The sequence below is a fragment of the Acanthopagrus latus genome, chromosome 1 (genome assembly GCF_904848185.1).
Source record: "Acanthopagrus latus isolate v.2019 chromosome 1, fAcaLat1.1, whole genome shotgun sequence".
In the NCBI taxonomy this organism is placed as follows: domain Eukaryota; kingdom Metazoa; phylum Chordata; class Actinopteri; order Spariformes; family Sparidae; genus Acanthopagrus; species Acanthopagrus latus.
The window spans coordinates 5,610,617-5,632,171 of NC_051039.1; the positions used below are offsets into that span (position 1 = coordinate 5,610,617).

The 21,555-nt window shown below is 38.8% G+C and overlaps 3 protein-coding genes across 7 annotated transcripts in view; all 3 read right to left on the bottom strand.

Annotated features, from left to right (window-relative positions):
* Nucleotides 1–20,110, bottom strand: part of LOC119025850 (zinc finger protein Xfin-like) — a 31,787-nt gene extending 11,677 nt beyond the window's left edge. Inside the window, exons 1-17 of the mRNA XM_037109890.1 lie at nt 19,970–20,110; nt 17,745–17,919; nt 17,190–17,641; nt 16,080–16,278; nt 15,582–15,634; nt 14,897–15,050; nt 14,705–14,797; nt 14,477–14,551; nt 14,295–14,390; nt 13,821–13,898; nt 12,838–13,080; nt 11,326–12,107; nt 10,411–10,543; nt 7,913–8,011; nt 7,229–7,368; nt 3,163–3,280; nt 2,471–2,663 (exon numbers count right to left, since the gene is read on the bottom strand). Of these exons, the coding sequence (XP_036965785.1) occupies nt 2,471–2,663; nt 3,163–3,280; nt 7,229–7,368; nt 7,913–8,011; nt 10,411–10,543; nt 11,326–12,107; nt 12,838–13,080; nt 13,821–13,898; nt 14,295–14,390; nt 14,477–14,551; nt 14,705–14,797; nt 14,897–15,050; nt 15,582–15,634; nt 16,080–16,278; nt 17,190–17,641; nt 17,745–17,919; nt 19,970–19,978 (3,092 nt within the window). The 5' untranslated portion in view covers nt 19,979–20,110. The remainder of the gene's footprint in view (nt 1–2,470; nt 2,664–3,162; nt 3,281–7,228; nt 7,369–7,912; nt 8,012–10,410; nt 10,544–11,325; nt 12,108–12,837; nt 13,081–13,820; nt 13,899–14,294; nt 14,391–14,476; nt 14,552–14,704; nt 14,798–14,896; nt 15,051–15,581; nt 15,635–16,079; nt 16,279–17,189; nt 17,642–17,744; nt 17,920–19,969) is intronic.
* On the bottom strand, nt 320–5,004 carry LOC119017342 (zinc finger protein 239-like). Of its 2 annotated transcripts, none has more exons than XM_037093987.1 (4): nt 4,915–5,004; nt 3,163–3,296; nt 2,397–2,663; nt 320–1,166 (listed from the first exon to the last, which is right to left on the bottom strand). In XM_037093987.1, exons 2-4 carry the CDS (start codon nt 3,278–3,280, stop codon nt 547–549), a joined length of 1,005 nt encoding a protein of 334 aa, XP_036949882.1. In that variant the 5' UTR covers nt 3,281–3,296; nt 4,915–5,004; the 3' UTR covers nt 320–546. The 2 variants fall into 2 exon arrangements, with proteins under 2 accessions (XP_036949882.1, XP_036949892.1); XM_037093997.1 differs by having other exon boundaries at nt 4,910–5,002.
* On the bottom strand, nt 5,995–9,923 carry LOC119017314 (zinc finger protein 239-like). 4 transcript variants are annotated; one of them, XM_037093967.1, is made up of 5 exons: nt 9,577–9,775; nt 9,164–9,216; nt 7,913–8,046; nt 7,096–7,368; nt 5,995–6,831 (listed from the first exon to the last, which is right to left on the bottom strand). In XM_037093967.1, exons 3-5 carry the CDS (start codon nt 8,028–8,030, stop codon nt 6,215–6,217), a joined length of 1,008 nt encoding a protein of 335 aa, XP_036949862.1. In that variant the 5' UTR covers nt 8,031–8,046; nt 9,164–9,216; nt 9,577–9,775; the 3' UTR covers nt 5,995–6,214. The 4 variants fall into 4 exon arrangements, with proteins under 4 accessions (XP_036949862.1, XP_036949866.1, XP_036949858.1 ...); XM_037093971.1 differs by lacking the exons at nt 9,164–9,216; nt 9,577–9,775 and adding an exon at nt 9,782–9,923; XM_037093963.1 differs by lacking the exon at nt 9,164–9,216.
* Nucleotides 20,111–21,555: the final 1,445 nt, after the last annotated feature.

A 21,555-nucleotide genomic window follows, 5' to 3' on the forward strand; every position in this document is an offset into this window, starting at 1 on the left:
TTTTATTCTTGATGATGGTATTTCAATAAAATTCTAGTTATTCAGCTTACTTGTAGGGGCATGACAGAAAATATCTGATAGCCATAATTTGGGTAAAGAAAATGGTGGAAGTGATGTCAACACTGTAATGCTCAATATAATCCATGAAGCAGCTTATATTTTGAGTACTAAGATGTAAAAAGTCTGACCAAAAAGAAAAAATGAATATATTAAGTGATTACATTTTTTCCCTCATCAGTGCAGTAATATCTTCTTCCTTTGTAATATATCAGTTTATAAAGTGATCACAAATACAGACACACAAACAAATGTAACTAACAATGGTTTACAATATAGTGATTTACTGTCTTAAATACTGACATCCAATACAACTTTGTAATAATGGAGCTAACTATACACCATGTAATACGTGTAATTAGTGTCATATTGCTCTGCCAATCACTTCAGTCATATAGAAGATGTTTATTTCACATGTTAATAGAGAAGCAAACTGTTCTCAATGTACTTTTACCCTTTATATAATCTCACACTGCTGTCAGTTCACCATTATTGGTCATTTACCACTAACATCAGTTGTTTCGGTCGACCTCGTGGTTTTGTCGGAGGTTTCGGCTTCTTGTCGTGGATCTTCAGATGCGCTCGATACCCTTGACAGTAATAGAAGCACTTTCCACATTTCTCACAAGTGTACGGTTTCTCTCCAGTGTGAACTCGCAGGTGAACTTTCAGGACAAATGCTCTGGAGTAACTCTTTCCGCAGATGGAGCAGAGGTGAGGCCGCGCTCTGGTGTGAGTCTCAAGGTGCAAGCGGAGGTGGGCGGACTGTGAGAACGACTTCCCACACTGATCACAGTGGAAGTTCTTCTCTCCAGTGTGCGTCAACTCGTGTGTTTTAAGAGAACCGACTGTAACAAAACTCTTTCCGCACTCCGAACAGATGAACAGTGACTCTCCTGAGTGAACTCGCTTATGCAGCTGAAAATAATATTCGTTTTTGAATCTTTTGTCACAGTCAGGGCATGCGAAAGGTTTTTTGTGAGTCTTGCGATGTTCCTCCAGCTGCTGTTTCTGAGGGAAGTCCATCCCACAATCTCCACACACATGAACCACAGGAGTTTCTTCAGGAGGCCGCTTCTCTTGAACTAATGTCCACTTTGGTAGCTCTCCTGTCAAACAAACAAAGACATTTGTTTTCAGACAGTTTTGCATTTTAAAGCACAGTCACATAAGCAGCTGAAGCATTGCATTTCACAACAAAATATGGATAGAATCACTGTAATCAGTGGTTTGTCTTGCATGAGCAAAATACATTTGCAAAAACTGCCAAGGTCTCATTCTTTAGTAGCTCACCATCTTGTTTTGTTGGAGCCATAAGTGACCGTATTTGGACACAAGGTTGGACAAGATTGGATCTGACTGCAAACCTGACTTGTCAATAACAAGGTAACCTACCAGAAAGCATTCCCTGCCTTATTGTCTGTTTCAGGCAAAAATCCACAAAACAAACGATCATTTTTTATTGAGGGTGACATTAAGCTAGCGATTTCGACCTTAAACTGATTAGGAAACTGTTTACTGAGACACAATATCGAGAGAAAGAGGGTCACTTTCTCAAGAGCTTACATACATATTGACTTATTTAGGAAGAGTCGCCCTCTGCAGGCCATTAGAGAGAATGCAGGTTTAAGGAACTTCAGCATTGGCATCACATCAGACCCTAAACACTGTCTAGTATTTATAATGTCTTGTGTTCATGACTATGACAGTGAAGAGTAACAATAAATGCAGTAAAGACTTCAAAACTTCAAAAATGGACAGTCCTGCAAAGAGGGTACAAACTGACCCAAGAACAAATTTTTGACCCAGCAGCAGAAAATCTGTCCCATCACCACAGTTTCAAGGTGGGCAGCCAGAGATTAGTGGCACAATTCAGTATCTGACCAGAGTTATGGTGTTAAATAATGGCCAGAAAGCAGAAGATTATGCCACTGGGAAACGGATCTCTGACAATTTGGAAATAAAATATCATCACTTCATCGATTTATCCTATTAAACATTTGTTAAAATGAGCTTTTTTGTTGTCACAGTGAATTTGACCTTTGAATACCAAAATTTGATCATTTCGCCTTGAGTCCAGGTGGATGTTCATGCCAGATGGAATGAAATTCTCTCCAGGTGTTCCTGCGCTATCAAGTTCACAAGAATGGCACAGGCAGATGGAGCTGGCTGTCACCGTTGCAGAGGCTTTAAAGATAAGTTGTTTTTAGCATAACAACACCGCAGGAAAAGTACAAAATCAGATCTACATAACTTAAATCGTATTCAATTGTAAAAAAAAAACAACAACTGACTGAAAAACAACAATTGAGAGCAAACAGTTTCAGTAAAACACTGACCTCTGTGAACTTTCATGTGTGTTTTGAGGTTTCCACTCTGGGTGAACCCTCTCCCACATATGAAACACTTATACGGTCTTTTTCCCGAGTGAACCACTAGGTGTCGCTGCAGAGCGGTGTTGTGAGGGAAAAATCTTCCACAGGTCGGACATTCGTATTTCTTCTTGGCTCTGCGAGCCCCTCTGTCTTGTTTTGGCTCCTCTGGCTTTTGCTGACGCTCTTCATGGGAGCTGCTCTGTTCAGGTTCTGGCTCACTAACTGGTTCTTCTACGAATAAAACACAAAGTAGTGTACACATGGTGATGACTTTTTCAGGAACATGGACTTGTCACTTCAGCAGAAACAAGCTGTAAGCACAACGTTGACATCCTGTCATTAAGTAAATATGAAGAACACAGTTGTTAAACAGTTGCTTATTTACACACGCAGCAGTGAGGAGAGAAACATCAGTGTTTATTCTGAATCATGTTCCTGGCAATCTCTCTTTAACTCTTTCCTCATCCTCATCTAAGACTGACCTGTTGAGCTTTGCTGGGAATGCATAAAGCTGGATGTTTATGCTGACTGTGTATAATGATTCTATATAATAAAATAAACTACAGAATTAGCCCAGACAATGTCTTGTTTTTATATACATAAATATTAAGTCTCACAATGTTAGTGTTGATTACAAGACTAGATAACATAACAACATACACAGGGCTTTACCTTCCTGTCACTCAGTATTATGCTACTTTTTAAGCTTTGTTCCAATTTATTTACTTACTGAGATCTGGGAAATCCACTTCTTCTCCATCAGAGTTGATCAGGCCTCCGATTTCTTGTTCATCATCCTCGATGAGGATCACGTCCGGTCCAAAGTCCTCTGAGTTTTCAGGGTCCATCTCTCAAATGTAAAACCTTGTACATGTAAACAATCAAGAGTCAGTAAACAACCAGCTTACAAGTCAATGCTAATGACGGACTATATAAAGCAAAACAGTTCCACAAGATTTACAGGTGAGGCAGACAAAAATATTTCAATACAATTTTCATTTTCACGGAAAAAATATTTAGATCATTATGATGTGAGATTTTTCACTTTTTTGTTATTTTATCTTACATCAGGAAAACAAGATTTGCAGGCTGGGACACCTCTGCAGCACTATGGTAGTTCAAATGTTTCCTGATTTTTGATATATTGTTGTTATGTGCGGTGTCCTTGAGGGCTTTGAGAGGAGGCTTTAAATAAATGGCATTATTATTATTATTATTATTATTATTATTATTATTATTATTATCATTATTATGCTGTTTTGCCACATGTTTTGCCTGAATTGAAGGTTAAGTGACCATGAGAGATTATCAACATGTGTTGAAAAAATGCTATTTTTACCATCAGTGCTGTATTGCTCATACTGTGTATTTAACAAAATCTGTTAATTGTTTGTTTTACCTTTACTTCCATCAAATATCTGCAACTTGCAGACACAATTACTTCCGGCCATGACAGTGTCGACTGGTATTGTTTTCACCTTGTGAGCCTATTTTGGTAGGTTTTAATTTGTCTCTGTTTGTGGAGAGATTTATGACATCGTTATAGCATCACAGCTGTGTAAGAAACAGTAATGAAACTTAAAAGGTGTGTAGTCGAGGCTGAAGATGGCACATGGTCTGAGCAAAGGGGCCCCCCATATTACAGCCTTGGGTCATGTTTGTTTTGATGCAGTAAAAAAATGTACAGGTGTGGAGATGAGATCAAAATAAAGCCTGAGTCCTGGGTTGGAATGTCACCATGCTGATGGGGGTCGTGGCGTCAGCGTGATCCCATCGCAAAATGGTCTCTAGTTTTGCATTACCCCAAGATTTCTGGGTAAAACATCGACAAGTATTCCTGCAGTAGGCAATATTATTTACATATAATGAAGACCGAGGTTGAAGATGGGCGTGGCCTCAAGTAGTTTGTAATGTAGCAATGGCTGCTGGGCAGACTTGGGTTTGAGCAGTGTTGCAGGTAACCTGTTTATAATTATAATTATTATGGTTGAAATAAAATAATTGAAACAGGGTATGTCACAGACAATATTTAATAAAAAGCCTTCTTTAAACAAAATGTGTGTTTGCCATTTTTTGTTTGTTGAATGCAATATTTAATGTCATTTAATATAAATGTATAGCCTTGTAAAGCACTTTGAGCTGCCTTGTGTATACAAATAAACTTGCCTTATGTGTGAGCGTAGCTAGCATCTAACTAGCCAATGGCAGAGGCGGACAAATACGCAATTGAACGTTCGCGTTGCCTACAGCCAATCATAGAGGCGGAAGGATTAGCAATGGAACGTTGGCGTTGCCCACATCCAATCACAGACGCAGAGAGATTTGCGATGGATTTGCCCACTGCCACTTCAAAAAGTGACGGTCTGCACATCACAGTTCATTCACGCCGCTTTTAATGTCCACGCCGCCACATTAAGTTCACTCATTGTGTATCAGTTCAGTTCTACATTCCGTAAGTTTCTGTCTTTGCTCCTTACCATACCCGCTATACGTGCGACTGTGGCGTATCCGACCTGAGGTACCCGACTACTTCCGGCAGTTATACACAGCTGACATCATCAGTGAAATCACTGGGTTGGACCAAGTATGGAGGGGAGGGGGGAGTAAATAAGATAAGTAAATTCTTGAGAGCAGTGTCTTCTGTTTTGGTAGGATTGCAAATGTATGTTAAGTTGTAATTTATCTGATAGAGTCTCTGCTCGGATATCAGTGAGAGACTCACCATATCACTCACCTGTTTTAGGGAAAGGCATTGGATTTACCTTGAAGAATGGTACAACCTCTCAGCCTGCGCTGACTTCAGCTCCATCCCTGGAATATGGCTGAAGAATAAACATCTGTGCTGATCTGCTGACTGAGACCAAATAAAGTACTGAGCACAGAAACTGAGAGTCTGACCTGAGAAAAGACCTTAAACACGGTAGCCATTTTGAGTTAGGAAAGACTGCTGGAACAAAACTGCATTATCTGTTGCATTTTGTTACAAAAAATGTATGGACCTGTGGACCATAGCCAAAATCAATGTAATTACATCTATTTGTACTGTTACTGCTATGATGACACAAACATGTAAAAAAAAAAAAAAAAAAAAAAAACCCAAAACAAAAAATAATGCTCTGGTTTTAACTAGACTAAAAAGATGGTGTGGAGAACACATGTTCATGTTCTAGATAATGTTATTATCAATAATATTCAAACTGTTGTTGTTACTGTTCTTTTTCTTTTCCACATGAGGAGGATGAAAGCTCATAACTTCAGTCTTTAGCTTTCAAACAGGAGCATGACAGAAAAGGTTCAACAACCATGTTTGGGATACAAAAGTACATTCACAACAAAGGTACCGGTAATGTTAACACCATTAGCCGTGATCTTATTATAACCCAATGCATACAGCAGCTTATATTTTGTATACATCAAAATACAAAAATTAACCTGGTGTATATAATGAAACTAAAAATGTAAGTCCCTTTGTCAAGAACACAGCAAAAGTGTTTTTCCTTTGTACCAAACTTATATTTCAATCAGAAATAGAAACACACAGAAACAAATAAATACGATTAAGCACAATTCACATTATCATGATTTATTTTCTTAAATATTATATTCCACTACATTTATGCAATAATGGAGGTGACTGTACACCTTATAATACTGCTTAGCCAGTCAGTTAACCAGTCACCTGAAAGATGTTTATCTCACATGGTAATAGAGAAGCGAACCGTGATATATTCACTTTCCCCTTTATATAATACTAGAATGTTGTTCATTCCCAGGTGATATTATTAATCATTTACCAATAACAGCTGTTGTTTTGGTCTCCCCAGCTGTTTTGTTGGAGGTTTTGGCTTCTTGTCGTGGATCTTCAGATGCGCTCGATACCCTTGAGAGTAATAGAAGCACTTTCCACATTTCTCACAGGTGTACGGTTTCTCTCCAGTGTGAACACGCAGATGAACTTTCAGAACACGTGCTTGGGAGTAACTTTTACCGCAGATGGAGCAGAGGTGAGGCCGCTCTCCGGTGTGAGTCTTGAGATGCACATTCAGGTTGTAGGATTGTGAAAACGACCTCCCGCACTGATCACAGTGAAAGTTCTTTTGTCCGGTGTGTCTCAACTCGTGCTTTTTAAGGGAATCTGCTGTGACACAACTCTTTCCACACTGTGAACAGATGAAAGAGGACTCTCCCGTGTGAACACGTTTATGCAGTTTAAAATAATATTCGTTTTTAAATGTCTTGTCACAGTCAGGACATTCAAAAGGCTTTTTGTGACTCTTGCGATGTTCCTCCAGCTGCTGTTTCTGAGGGAAGTCCATCCCACACTCTCCACACAGATGAACTACAGGAGTTTCTTCAGGAGGACTCTTCTCTTTAACTAATGTCCACTTTGGTAGTTCTCCTATGTGAAAAAACAAAGACATTCATTTCAGACAGTTTCTGATTCTTTGCTGTATATCTCAAAAGATAAAAAACAGTTCTTGGCATAATGAAACTGTAGTGAGAGTACAAGATAAGATCTACATAACTCATCTGTCATTTAAACGGATAAAAAGCGATTAAGCAACTAGGTACTAAGGTGATATAACCAGTTGAGAAGGTGTCCCATTTAATTCTTTTGATAAGCATCTTAGTGAAGACAAAGCAGCCTCTTGTTGCCTCTGACCTCTGTGAACTTTCATGTGTGTTTTGAGGTTTCCACTCTGGGTGAATCCTCTCCCACATATGAAGCACTTGTAAGGTTTTTTCCCAGAATGAATCACAAGGTGCCGTCGCAGATGGGTGTTGTGAGAGAACACCTTTCCACAGGCCAGACATTCATATTTCTTCTTGGGTCTGCGAGGTGCCTGGTCTTGTTTCGGCTCCTCGGGCTCAGGCTCTGACTGAGGCTCTTCATAGGAGCTGCTGTGTTCAGGTTCTGGCTCTCTTCCAGTTTCTTCTAAAAGGAAAGCATAGGGTATTGTACACATGGCAGTTTACTAAGAAACATTTTATTAAGCAACTCCAATCGTAGTGGGTCTGATTTGTCATTTCGGGACTGCAGAAAAGAGCTGTAAACACAGTATTGACATATTTTAACTTCATAAAGTTATCATGCTAAACAGAATTGCAGCAATCATTTGCTGATTTGCTGAGCCTTCATAGTCGTGTTTCTAGAAATCTCAGTTTAAACTGGTTGCTACAGAGATTTTTTGTTGAACAGCCTGCTGCTGCTCTGCTTGCAAGTCAGATATGATGAATTCAGGCACCTTCAAGTATTCAAATCCTCATAAGACTGGCCTGTCAAGCTCTGCTGGGAATGCATGGAGCTGGATGTTTATGCTGACTTTGTATATGATTCTATATAAAAGGAGTAGCACTATAAAATGTCAAAATATTAGCCTTAATTACACGGCCGTTACATATTAGATTGAATGACAACATGGGGCTCTATTCTTCCAGTGATTCACATCAGACTTTGCCATTGCTATTTATTTGCTTACTGTGAGCTGGGTAATCCACTTCTTCTCCATCAGAGTTGATCAGGCATCCGATTTCTTGCTCATCATCTTCAATGAGGATCACATCTGGTCCGTAGTCGTCTGAGTTTTCGGAGTCCATCCCTCACATATACAGCCTTGGAGAGGCCAACAATCAAAAAGTCAGCAAACAGACAACTTACAAGTTATAGCTTAGTGATTGAATGTACAATATATGAAGCTAAACATGGTCAAAAGCTTCACAGCTGTGGTAGACAACTAAGCAACAACCTCTGTTGCTCTGTGGACCAGCAGTACATTAACGATCATCAACATCAGATGTGCTTAAAATAACCATAAAGAGGTCATCTAGCCTTACATTAAATATCCACAAGAATTATTTAATTCCCTCTGCAATAACCTACCTGAACAACATAAAATAGAAACCGCTCTTTTGAAACTCTTTTCATCAGTTGCTGCTCTGACAGCCCCATTTCGTGTGATTTAAATGTGTCTTGACTGTGATTCATACAATTGTTGTATCCAATCTATCTATTTATCTATCTATCTATCTATTGAATACAATACAAACAACTTCATTGTATTAGACTATACGGGGCTATCAAATCAATTTAACTGCTCTGGTCCCATATATATTGAGTGTCTGTGGCAATAATTTCATTTACGTAATGATACAATTTTTTTTGTTAAAAGAACTGTGCTCTCAAAAACACATTCCAGCTTGTCGATGGACTGATTTTAATCAAACTAACTGAATTATTTCAGTCTTGATGTTAAATATCTTGTTTCTTCAGAGTTGGAAAATAAATTTAATTTAATGGAAAATCACGACAAAGATAAATGAATTGCAAGAATTCAATTTAAAGGTAAGTGATTCAGAATCAGAATCACATTTATCACCAGAAAGGATTTTGTCTTGGTGAATAAAGTGCATGCATTGAACAATTGACAATAAATAATAAACAAACAATGACTATAACTATATAAACATTATACACAAACAGAGACATAGGTGTGGGATGATTGATAAGTTAAGACGGGAGAACTGTACAAGGAATGACAAAATGGATTAAAATGAGATTCATCTCATTGGTTATGATCTATTAAGAAATTAGTCGAGGATTCAGTCAGGGGATGTTTTCTTCTATTATTATTATTCCAGCATTAGTTTAATGGCACACATTTTTACTCCCTTCACCTAAATCGGACATTAATTGTGATCTGAGTTGAGCAGCAGCAGCCTTACTGACTAACCTGTTGGTATCTTCTGGTGTCATAACATCTGTCTCACCGGGAGCAGACGCACCCTGCAGCACAGACACCAGTGTTTGACCTCTGATTGAGATGTCTCAGTCGTGACGCGGCGGCAGTGACCAGCTCCTCGGTCACCGACCAGCTCTCTGCCTCCAGACTAACTGTTATTAGCCAGCTAGCCACTGACATGGCGTTCACAGCTGAGCTTGGCAATTAGCTAACGCGAGCGAGTAGCCCCCCTTCTCCAAATCTACAGATGCTAACAAACAACAACAAATAACAGCTACGATAGATTCACGTAACCCGGCGTGAGAAAAATACGTCATCTCTTCTCTAACTGTCACCGCCGCCCGTACAACCGTCGCAGATTTAGCTAGCTAACGTTTAACAAGACAATAGACATTTTGACTAACCTCAGCAGAAGATTTGCCCCCCTTCATGTAAAAAAAAAAGAAGAAAAAAAAAGTAGTCGCTCGGGAGAAGTTTATTGAAACGACCCTGAGATATAGTTTTCACCTCTTTCTCGTTTTCATGCTCATCATATTAAAACGATGTGTCATATTAATGCCGACTAACTAATAAGTTAAGTTCAATAAGCTTTTGGGGTCTGATGGTTACCTGTCGAGCTGCAGCTGCTGCAACGTACAGTAGGATCAGGACTTCCGGTTAGCATGTAAAAAGAAAAAAATATTTAAAAAAAAATCACACTTAGCCTCACTAATATAACATTATATTGTACTCTCGCATTTTTATACAGCTTGTTGTAAATACACACGAAATAATTCTTGCATTAATTCAAATGATCAACAAGCACCAGTTCTGCAGCGGTGTCACGACTTCCGGTTGTCCTTTATCACAATAAAAGCCCCACTTTTTCATTGTAGTCTAGTTTTTGTCAGCTTTTTTTGCCAACAGACACACATTCAAATAAGAGCAACGTTATTTCAATTCATTCAAAAATTGTCATAATGCTTGGTCAATCACCAAGCATTAGTCATATGAAATAAATTTTACTTCATAATGATAATGGAGGAGTGGACTCATATATTCATTCATACATTTTCAGATTACTGCGAATACCCAGCTGATTTTATTGATTAGTCTCCCCAGTGGTTTTGGCTTCTTGTCATGAATCTTCAGAAGTGCACAATACCCTTGAGATTAATAGGCGCATGCTCTAATGTCAATGGTAAAGTCAACTGATCAACACACCTACCTGGGTCAGAAGGATCCCTGATCAGGTCTACACCATCTGAATCTGGCAGCGCTCTCTTTGGCCTGCTCAAAGTTCCTGGTACTCTGCAGCTGTCTGGGTCTGCCCAGCTGCCTGGTGGGCCCGATGGGTTTGGCACTGTGAGTTGTCTTACGGTTGTTGAAGCCCTGTCCATAGGACCATCTTTTCCCACACTCATCACACTAGTGCAGCTTTTCTCCTGTGTGAACTCTCAGGTGAACTTTTTTGCAAAATTGCTAAATGGCAAACATGTAGTGCTCACACAGCTACCTGAGTACTATTGGGTTTTTATGAGTTTTCATCATTTCTGGGTGAACTGGCCATATTTTGAAAAGATTGAGGATAAAGGTTTGATTTGATACTATCATCACTTTGGATGAATTATGACTTTAGGAATAAGTAACTCAGGCAGTGGTGGAGTTTATGTGCAGAATGCTATGCTACCAAAATACCAGCTTTCAAAGGAGGGTCACAGAGCTGACTGGGCACATTAGATCATGCAACAAATTTCCTTAAGTACAGACTCATTTTTCAAATGCAGAAAATAACATGAAGACATGTTTCTGAAAAATTTCTGTATTCCATCGTCATGGATTTTAAAATAACAGGGATATTGTGCATATTTTTTAACATTAAATATTAGTATTTGGCATGCAGGATACAAAGGCACTCCAATTGTACAGATGGGCTACTAGAGAAGAGTGAACATAAAAACATGGGTACAAAACATGAATACAAGAAGGACAACACAGTAAGCTTCCAAATTATTCTTGGAAATCCACACCGACTCTGTAGCGCATATTTTCAGACACAGTAATCGTCTCTGTTGAAGGAATGGAAGGAAGAAGATCAGGAAAGAAGCGCTTTGTACTGTAATATCTTCAGACAGTTAACAACCAAAAAAAATGCATCAATAGATCAACTGTTACATGTCCAGCCTGCCCTCCTGCTTCGGTCTACCGAGCTGTCTGGTTGGCCCAATGCGTCTTCCAGCATGTGTGCGCTGATGCTGCCGCAGACCCTGGCGGTAAATGAAGCTCTTCCCACACACTCCGCATTCGTAGGGTCTCTCTCCGGTGTGAAGCCTGTGGTGTACCTTCAGCTCCTCCGCTCTAGAGTAGCCTTTCCCACAGACGCTACAGATGAAAGGTCTGTCTTTAATGTGGGTCTGGTAATGTGCTGTCAGGTACGAGTTTATCCGAAACGTCTTCCCGCAGATGGAGCATGCGAACGGTCTCTCCCCAGAGTGCTGCATCTCATGTAGCTTGAGAGAGGAAGCCGTGTGGAAACCTCTGCCGCACTGGGAGCAGAGGAACGGTTTCTCCCCAGTATGGATGCGCTGGTGAACTTGTATGTAGCTCTCATTGATGAACCTCTTGCCACAGTCGGGACACGAGTAGGGCTTCTCCTTAACGTGGGTTTTCATGTGCTCTTCCAACTTTTCTTTTTCGTTGAACTGAATGCCACAGCGGCGGCAGAACAGAAGCTGTGATGAGCTCTGCTCAACTACCTCCGATTCACCAGCTGTTTCTGAGTGTGTAGTAATGTGGTGTGCTTGTAAAGCTGATTGACTATCACACTTTTTTCCACATTCCAGGCAGTGGAGGGATGATCGGATCCTGGACTCCCCCGGTAGAGACTTCAAGTATTCGCAGAGTTCTGACGCTATGGGATCAACCTCATCCTCAAACTCCACCGTGCTTTTACGACCTTCACACAGGAGAGACAAATCATGTTTTAATCTCCAAGTGTTTTAATCTCCAAGTATCAAAGTGTTCAATTAGATTTCATTTGTGGTTTACAATGACCCAAGTACTGTAATCATATCAATTTGGTTGTTCCAAGTAGGTTTTAAGTTGCCAGTGTTTGACTTATTCTTCAAATATATCACTGTATAATAAATGTTTAATTCTCTGTTGCGCTGCTCTGTCTTCCTTTTCCTCCACATCACATTTACAAGACTTGGTTTGAAAAACATTGTAGACCACCATGTTTTGCTCCATTACCACCAAATTAGCTTCAAACTGAGATTTTTGAATTTCTACCATTTTTGAAAAGAACCATTGTAATCTAGGACAAATCATCAACAGAGTGTGTTGAACCTGCTCTGAGACTTTTGCCCAGAAAAACACAAATTCTTCACTTTGTCACTGCTGCCAAGTGCTTGCTCAAGGGGGAATCTTGCACCAGAAAGACTCCGGTTCCTTGTTGGTGGAAAACAGGCATTTGTACAACACAATGCAGCAGGAAACAGGCCAATTCAACTGACAACATAAGTTTTGATTTGGAGCCTGCTGAATCAATGATGGGATTGGATGTCATTTTATTTTTTAAAGGCATATGTTTTTATATGCAGATGTAGATTAAAATAAAACAAACATATTCCAGGATGTAATTGGACATGTAAATATATTGTAAGTAAAACATAATCCAGTCTCACCAAAATGGACTTTGTAATGTGTTTTGAGATTTCCCTTCTGGTTGAAACCACGACCACAGATGGAGCAGCAGTACGGTTTCTCTCCCGTGTGGATCAGCTGGTGCCTCTCCAGTTTGTAGGCGTGGGGGAATTCTTTGCCACACACTGCGCAGTGGTACTCTATCTTCTCTTTGGGCGTCTTCAGGAGCTCCGGAGGGATTTCTATTGGAACACGAACCATTTTTCTGCCAGGGCGCTTCTTCCCTAAGTGGGAAAAAAGAAATGTGAAACCACAAGGTTAGGCTGTTAGATGAATGCTTACAAAATGAGCTTGCAGATTAAAATCCAGTCAGATGTCAATTACATTGTCTGTGGAGAGTGTTTGTTTTTTAAAATTTGTCAACCACTTGCAGGCAATGTGGGTTAGAGTTGCAGTGATTCTTTTTCAAAGCTGATATTTTTCTTTGTTTGTGTGTGAATTGAGGTATTACATAAAGGACGATTCAAATTTAAAAGATGACTATAGGACTCAAACCAACAGGGATGTTCATATGTTTAAAAAAAACAAAAACAAACATATTTACTATTTTTAGAAACATCTATGGCCAATACTAATCTTTGGTACATATCAGCATGTTGACCTCTAAAGTTCTGCTAATGTAAAAAAAAAAAATGGTAATGGCAAAAAGATGATGATGATGATGATTCTGTCATGTGTCTTCTCCATTTTAATGAGTGCTTTAGATAACACTGGAGAAAGTCCAACACAGGTTGACAACAAAATCACAGTTCCTGTCAACAATGTATTCACTGTTAAGAAGCATTCCAGCAGTCTTTGTTTATCTAACTGCAGGCAGACACACTGAAGCACCAGTAGTTTCTCTACTCACCCCCACATTAGCAGTCAATGCACACTGCACTTACCACTAGATAACATGGTATTAGGTGCATCTGCACTCCCAAGCTGTTGATACACTCTGGTGAACCGTTTTATTTGCACTTACCAGCAGAAACACCTGTGTTTTCTCCCTCTCCTTCAGCAGTTGGTTTGATATCTTTCCTCCTTCTGTAAGGTCGCTTTGCTGGCGGAGGAGAAAAAAAGAAGTGCTGCTTTAGTCAGAAACTGATGTTAAACCGTAACATGTATCAGGGTGGGGAATGGAGAAGTGATTCAAAATTAGATTTAAAATGTTTGCGAACCAGGGATTTGTTAGGAAACGTCTTTTTAGTTCCGGCTCATCACTTCCTAAAAGTGCAGTTCGGACTTTTAAAACAGTGTCTGAAAATGAACCGAACTTCGGAACACAAGTGGTTTTCCATACAACAGAAAACACATGTTAATTTGTTGATTTGTTGAACTTTCTGAATTAGTTAATTTAAAACCCCACTGTGCAAGATATAAAACTCAAATCCCAATTGTTCATAGCTCACTTAATATGCAATGAAGCAGAATAATCAAGCGGAACTGGACTTCTCACCAGCCTTAGGAGCAGCACGACGGGCAGTTTTTAAGCTGACTTCTTCTGGTTCTACTATGGTGGGGAACTGTGTCTTTCTTCGGGTTCGCCTTGATACTATAAGATAAAAAGGTTACATAAATCCACACATTCAGTGCATTATTATTATTATTATTACCATAAAAATTGAGAGGAACACTCACTTCCAGGCTCTGCCTCTAAGTCTTCACTGGACAACAGTGGAACTTCTGATTTCTTTCTTCTGCCCCTTCGTTTTACTTTGTGACAAAGAGAAACAGGAAAAAGTTACCAAATGGAGAGAAACAGCGCTTGATTATTGATCTGCATCTACTGATGCTATGATGAGGCATATCTTAAATGTATATAGAGAACATGCATTACAATGAATGACTTTCCATTTCTTCACTCACCAGGATGTGAAGGGACTTCTTTCTCTGTGTCTGAGACGTCCACCGACACCACCTTTATATCTGGAGCCTTTTTCTTTCTTCTGTGTCTCTTTCCTGATTACATTGTGTACAGAAAGATTTCCTCAAAACTGAGACAGTAAATATTACGTACAACCTTAACAGTTTAATTAATTCTTTTGACTTTTTGTTTACCACGATATACGGATGAGACGGCTGGCATCTTTGCTACACTCTCTTTTTCCTCGCTTTCTTCCCTTTCATCATCTTCAACTTCCATGATGAGCGTTGGACAGCTGCTTCCTCTCTGGTTTTGGCCTTGCAGCTGAGACTCGGACAGGATGACAACCTGAGAACATAATCATTAAAAACCATCAGAAACATACACCCCAAACCTGGGTAACAGTACTTAAATGTTAAGGACAGTAAAGCACGCAAGTATCGCAAGACTTCGACTAATTTCAACTTTCGCTCAACCCTACACAAAGCAGTAAATTTCGCAGACACTCACTGTGGGGAAACTAGTCAAAAATACAATTTTGGAAGGGTCGTGAGGGAGACCTGATAAATCACTGGTGAACAATAAAAGCATTTCCGGGACAAGTCATTGTTTTACATTATATTTTCATTAAGTAATTTCTATCTTTCCACTTTGTCAAAAAAGCTGCACAGAAAAAATGTCAGTGATTTGAAGGTCACATATTGTCTCAACTCTTCTCTCACTCTGCAGGTTGTATAAAGCATGCGTCGTTGTTGAATAGTACTCTATGCATTGCCATTTTATGCTATGCAATTAGAGGTGTCGAGAGACATGAAGGCGACAGCCCATTTCAATGAGTTTCTATCAAAATTGTCGAGCTGTGTCAAAAAGACAAATTACCTTGCTAGGCTGAGGACTTTCTGTGCAATCAGAGCCTCGGTCAGGACTGTCTCCTATAAAAATCAGGATAGTTGACTCAGTTTCAGAGATACCTGACATGACAACTGATATTCAACATGTACAACAGTATTTTAAAACTGATGTTTCAATAAATGTCTGCATTCTAGATGAAAAACAGAGCTATTGTAACGATAAACAGAATGCATACTGTATTCTTCTAATGCTGTGCGCTATGACCACCAATTGAACAGTGAAGATGGACAAAATAAAGCAAAAGCCAAAAAATGACTGTAGGAGTTTTCATGCATTTAAAAAGTCTTGTTTTGGAAATACTTACATATATTTGGTTAACAATGCATACAAAAAATGTCTTGTATTTTTTATTGCTACTTACTAAACGACTCGGGAAACTGAATGAAAAACGGTTCTGACTAAATAAACTAAAGTGTTTGCACAAGTCGTGCCTCTGCTGTAAATGTGCCGTTATGATTCACTTACTGGCATCCCACTCAACCACTTCTCCATCAGAGTTGATTAAACCACCAATTTCTTCATCTTGTTCCTCCTCCGGTTCCTCCTCCTGTTCCTCCTCCTCCCCTGCCTGCAGTCTGACTGTCAAATGGAGCGTTTGGTCCTCTAAGTTTGCAGATGCCATCTTCAGTCCATGTGGCATCAGGGGCTTTCGTTCAGGAGAATCCTAAACACAGATCACGGTGTAGAAAAGCATCATGTATGACACTTGAAATAGAATAAAACATGTTTTACTGTTTCAAAAAAAAATATCATTGGTCCACATGCAGAAACATTTTCATATTCTAATCCCAAATAGTTAATAGTTTGAACTGTCATGGTTTGGTAACAACAGCAACAAAGCAGGTAAAGGAGCATTGCACAGCGCTATAAATCAACCCTCACAACAATGGCATATAGCCCCCTTAAACAAAACAGATGTTGATTTATTTCCTTAATTTGTACAAACTGTACTTCTTTGAACTATGAACTATCTTTTTGTATATTTATTATTTATTACTGATTACTGTTGATTTCTTTTTAAAAAGTCATCAACAGCAACAGACAACAAAAGAAAGAAATGTCATGGAGACAAAAATACAACATCTTAATAAAAATGCTCATATGATTTGATACATCTGTGGTTGTGAAATAAAGTAATATGTTTTAACTGTGAAACTCCAAAACCAGGACATTTTCTTAGACTCTCATCATTCTATGAAAATGCATAAACATTCCATCACTAATCCCTCTCACTTGTTCATGCAAGTGTTCTGAGTCAAAACTTTTCCTAAATTGCTCCAATCAGCCAGATTTGTCACCTTTGTGTGAGAGAGTGAAAACCTGCGATATCAGATGATTAACATAATCTACAGCCCTAAAAATGCCATGCAAGGCCACCTGCTTCACTCCGTTTGTGTTTGCTGGACAGGACTTGAAGCTCTGTCCAGAAACTTGTACACAAAGACACGTGCATCTTTGACAGTGGCGGCATTAGAAGATCACATTGTTGTTTGACCATAACCGCTACTAAATGACTGGAAAACGAATTAAGAGGAAAAAAAAGAGAACGCTTCTACAGCAAGTGTTTATACATACTGTTTGGCAAGGTGCTGATCTTTTGGTCTCATGTAGTTCTGCTTCTGTTGGCAGAGATGTGCTTTGTTTGACGTCAGTGCTCTGGTCTTGAGCACAACACTCATCCGCTACATATGTACTCTGATGGGACTTCGTGTTCTTTGTGTGACTGGGGGTCATCTCACATACTGTGTTATTGCACTGATACACAGTCACATTTCCCGCTGTTTTTCCACATATAAAGGAAATCTTAGGTTTCTCATCAGGGTCCATTATCATGTGTCTCTGCAGTCCCTCTCTGGCAGTGGAGCTCTGCCCGTAGAGAGTCGCACCACCAGACTCCTCTAAGCATACTCTGTCGTGTCTCTTTACTCCGTGTGAAATGGAGCTGTCCTTCCCGTACGCTCTGAGGTGGGGATAGCAAGTGGGTGTGGAGGTATCCTCTTTCTCCTCCTCTGAGCTAAAGTGCTCATCTGTGTTTAACATGACAAGGCAAAACAAATAAAAGTCACGACAGAGAAAAAGTGTGTATGGCATCTGATAAGAGTTTGTTGATAGGTAAGATTTTCCACTCACGATTTTCACTCACAGTCCAGCCTTCCTCTTCCTCTTTGATGATTACTTGAATCTCTGGTGTCTCACAATTATAGTCGGGACTCGCTGGTGCTTTTTTTGAAACATCATGTGGCAAATTCTGGTCATCATAGTTTTCATTTAAGCTCAGTGACAATGGATCTTGGAGTTCAGGATCCTGTTGAGAAATAAATACAAAGACATGCATGCTCAGAAACCAACATCTTTAAGGCTTTCAGTAACAATCCTCAGAAACCACAAGTTCAGGGTAGCTGCGATAAAACAAAAGACATTATGCATAATAACACAAGCTTAATCTGAAAAATTATTCTGAGACAACACTTACAAAATTTGGTATATGCAAAAATACAGCTTCATACGTACTTAAGGATACAATAAACATGGTGAGGTTAGACAAGTATTTCCACATTTATCATAGCAGACTAATACAAATGTCCCTTTGTTACAACATAGGGGCGTTCATATATTGTTCCAAGAATGTGTCCTGCAATTCTACTCCTGTAGCCTCACATTAGATTTGACAGTCTACTTCACACCTTATAGACAGGTGCCTAAGACACTGAATTCATGAAGAAAAAGGTAGCAAACTTGTTCTGACACGTTGTCGCCACTTAGTTTATTGTTACAGCAATGTTTATTCATAGAGCTTCACGAGAAATTCAATTCAAAATCTGAAGCAACAACATCTTTAATCTCAAGCCGCAGGCTGCTGTGACAGCACATCTCTAAAGCTGTCAAAACAAATCAAGTGAACGAGCTGAAGATTCAGTGCCTATTTGAACTCATGTGCTTCAAAATTACTTGTCTTGTGCCCCATCTTGTATTTTCCATTTCCAGGTTTCTTTTGTATTCCACTGATGTTAACCACTGTTGCTTGTCTCATTTTATTGACATGTGTTATCAATTATTGATCATGCTATTGTCTGAGTCTTTTGTGATTTGACTCCCTTCCAAAGGTCTCGTCTTTTCAACAAACTTGGAGCAATGTGGACAATGTGTTCACTCCTTCCTTGTGCACAACATAAGCGTAGAAAGTTATTTGTGTTGCACATTTCAAACAGAAACAAACAACCCTAACCAAGCTAACTGGATTTTAATCAACTCAATCAGGTGTATCGTTCATATCTCTTATACCAGAAGAGGTCCCACTTAGATTACATATCAATTTTTCAAGGGAATGATGGCCAAGACAAAAAAAACAGACAATATTACAGTATATAACATCCAAAAAAACAAAGTGCATTATATATATGGATTACGAGGGTAAATAAAATCATATTGCAGTAATTTTGATTGCGATACTATTCACGCTTAGTAACAATGATCATTTTTGCATCATAATTTTAATTTAGACTTTTAATTAAACAATTAAAATCATGATGATTTGACACTTGTTGGGGTTCACATCACACAAACATGTTCTCATATATCTGTAGAATAACATTTTTGAGCCAGGACATCCCTGCAGAAACACAATACTTTTAATGTAATGCTGTATATGTGACCTTTATCAGAAACTTGCAGTTTCTTGCAATAAGTATAAGTATAGTACAAGTATACCAAAGTATAATTAATCAAATCAAAAAATAGACAAAAACAAAACATATTTATAAGAAACAGTCGGTTTTGTGCAGCCACTGACAGATGGCGGAAGCGACTGAGATTTTAACATGCTAGGAACAACAATCTTAAACGCATTAAAACAATAATTACAGTGGGTGCTGCCTTGAATAAACTTGTTTTGTTACGCTGGCTATTATCATCCTCAACACAATGAGTGTCTGTGTGTCTGATATTGTCTTTACTATCACTAGCACACGACAGAGGCCCGGGTACTTCCTCACAGTCTGGAGTCAATAAATCATCTTTCCCCGGATAAGTTAATGTCACTGAATGCATCGCTAGTAGTTTTTAACAAAAAAAAACGTCACTAGCTAACGAGCTAGCCCAGCTATTCTGCAGATGTCAATCAGAGCAGGTGTTAAAATGTAGGAATGAAAGCTGCGTATTGTTTGCAAACAAACGTCACCCCAGTCGACCCACCGCCTAGCAAGGTACTTCTTTTTATATCTGCATTCCAGGTTAACGAACTGTGTCAGTTAGCTAGTGAACTATAACAGTTAAGCTACATCCCAAAAAAACCCGCAGCAAACGACAGCTCGCAGTGTCATTAACAGCCCGAACAGCGGCTAAATAGTCTACGTTACCTCAAACATAGTGCGCCAGATTTGAAGGATGTCATAAGAAAAACCAGGGTGAACAGTAAATGAAGCTAAGTTGTGGCGTTATCCTGGATGAGCGCTGCTGTCTAGCTAAACTGTGTTGCGCCACCACTTCTTCTTCGTGGGTTTTTTTTTTTTGCAGCGGTTTCTGTCAGTAATGGCAGATCACACACGCTGGAGGGCGCATACCGCCACCTGCTGGTCAAAAGGGGGTATGACACATAAATGATTAGATAGATAGATAGATAGATAGATAGATAGATAGATAGATAGATAGATAGATAGATAGATAGATAGATAGATAGATCATACTAATATATTGAAGTGAACTAAAATACTAATAGTAAAAAAAATCTAAAAAAAAAAAATGAATCAGTAAAAATTGTTTAGGTTGTAAAAAACTTACATCATGGGTATAATATAAAAAGAAATAAGTAAATAAACTAAATACAGCAATGAGTTACTAAATAAAATGTATAATAATATTGTATTATTGTTGTATATATGTTGGGATTTTTATCTTTCTTTAAATACTTGTTTATATTGATGTTTTATATTGTCTAAACAAAGAGCTGCTAATTGTGTTTTGTTGTTTCTGAAACAATTCTACATTCAGTACAAATACAAAAAAATATAAGGGCAAATATAGAAGCAATAAGAAACAATAAAGTACTGTATACAATATGCATAAAAACAATAGAATAGAATGTTCCCAATAATAGAATACTATATGCAATAAAATGCTTAGGTAGTAATGAAATAAAATACAAATCAAAATATTGAGGTAGATGAAATTAAATGTTGAGGTAAGTGAAACATAAGGTGGCTGTTCACTGTAGATAATCCAGTCATCACACAGGGTGATGCCGATTTTCCATAATTTGCCTCTGGGAACACCATACCTGCGTCTCCTGACATGTTCAGGTGAAGCTCCCCCTGTGGTGCCAAAAAGTGATCATGGCCTGTTAAAGCTGCATCGCCCAATTTATATATGTCTACAGCGGCTTTTATCTGGATCTAACAGTCAAAACTACACATACCGATAATTTTATGTCTGTGGTTATAGCAAAGGTATGTCTGTGATGTTTCTTGTAACTGAATAATGACAGTTGTGGCCAAAGTGTTTGCAGTTCATATTATCATCAGGGAATGACATTTATGTGTTCACAGGCAACAGTATTGTTTACAGTGATATTATGTATATTTGTATGTCTTATATCCTTGATTAGGCCCATATTTGGAAACTACACTGTTATTAACATGATTTACAGGTGGATTATGTATAAAATAAAGAATTGATCTCTGTTGTAATTATCCTTATGATTATCATCTGTGCCCTGGATTATAACCAATCCAGTCCTTTGTACCTGTTGAAATACCTTTAAAGGGCCAATACAGCTAATAAACGGCTGTATTTCACCTGCAAAAAAAGTGATAATAGCGTCTACCATGTGACTGAATGGTTGTTTCTGCATCAGATTTGATTTCACTCTTGGTGGTTATATTTGACAGATTATAACCAATCCAGTCTTCTCTATCTATTGGAATACCTTTAAAGGGCCAATACAACT

Excerpts from the sequence above, each read along its gene's own strand:
- LOC119017342 (XM_037093987.1), bottom strand. The coding sequence starts at position 3,280 with ATGGACCCTGAAAACTCAGAGGACTTTGGACCGGACGTGATCCTCATC. Across the intron at positions 2,664-3,162 it reads AGTGGATTTCCCAGATCTCA|AAGAACCAGTTAGTGAGCCA; the intron begins GTAAGTAAATAA and ends TTTTATTCGTAG. Across the intron at positions 1,167-2,396 it reads ACACATGAAAGTTCACAGAG|GAGAGCTACCAAAGTGGACA; the intron begins GTCAGTGTTTTA and ends TTTGTTTGACAG.
- LOC119017314 (XM_037093971.1), bottom strand. The coding sequence starts at position 8,030 with ATGGACTCCGAAAACTCAGACGACTACGGACCAGATGTGATCCTCATT. Across the intron at positions 7,369-7,912 it reads AGTGGATTACCCAGCTCACA|AAGAAACTGGAAGAGAGCCA; the intron begins GTAAGCAAATAA and ends CTTTCCTTTTAG. Across the intron at positions 6,832-7,095 it reads ACACATGAAAGTTCACAGAG|GAGAACTACCAAAGTGGACA; the intron begins GTCAGAGGCAAC and ends TTTTTCACATAG.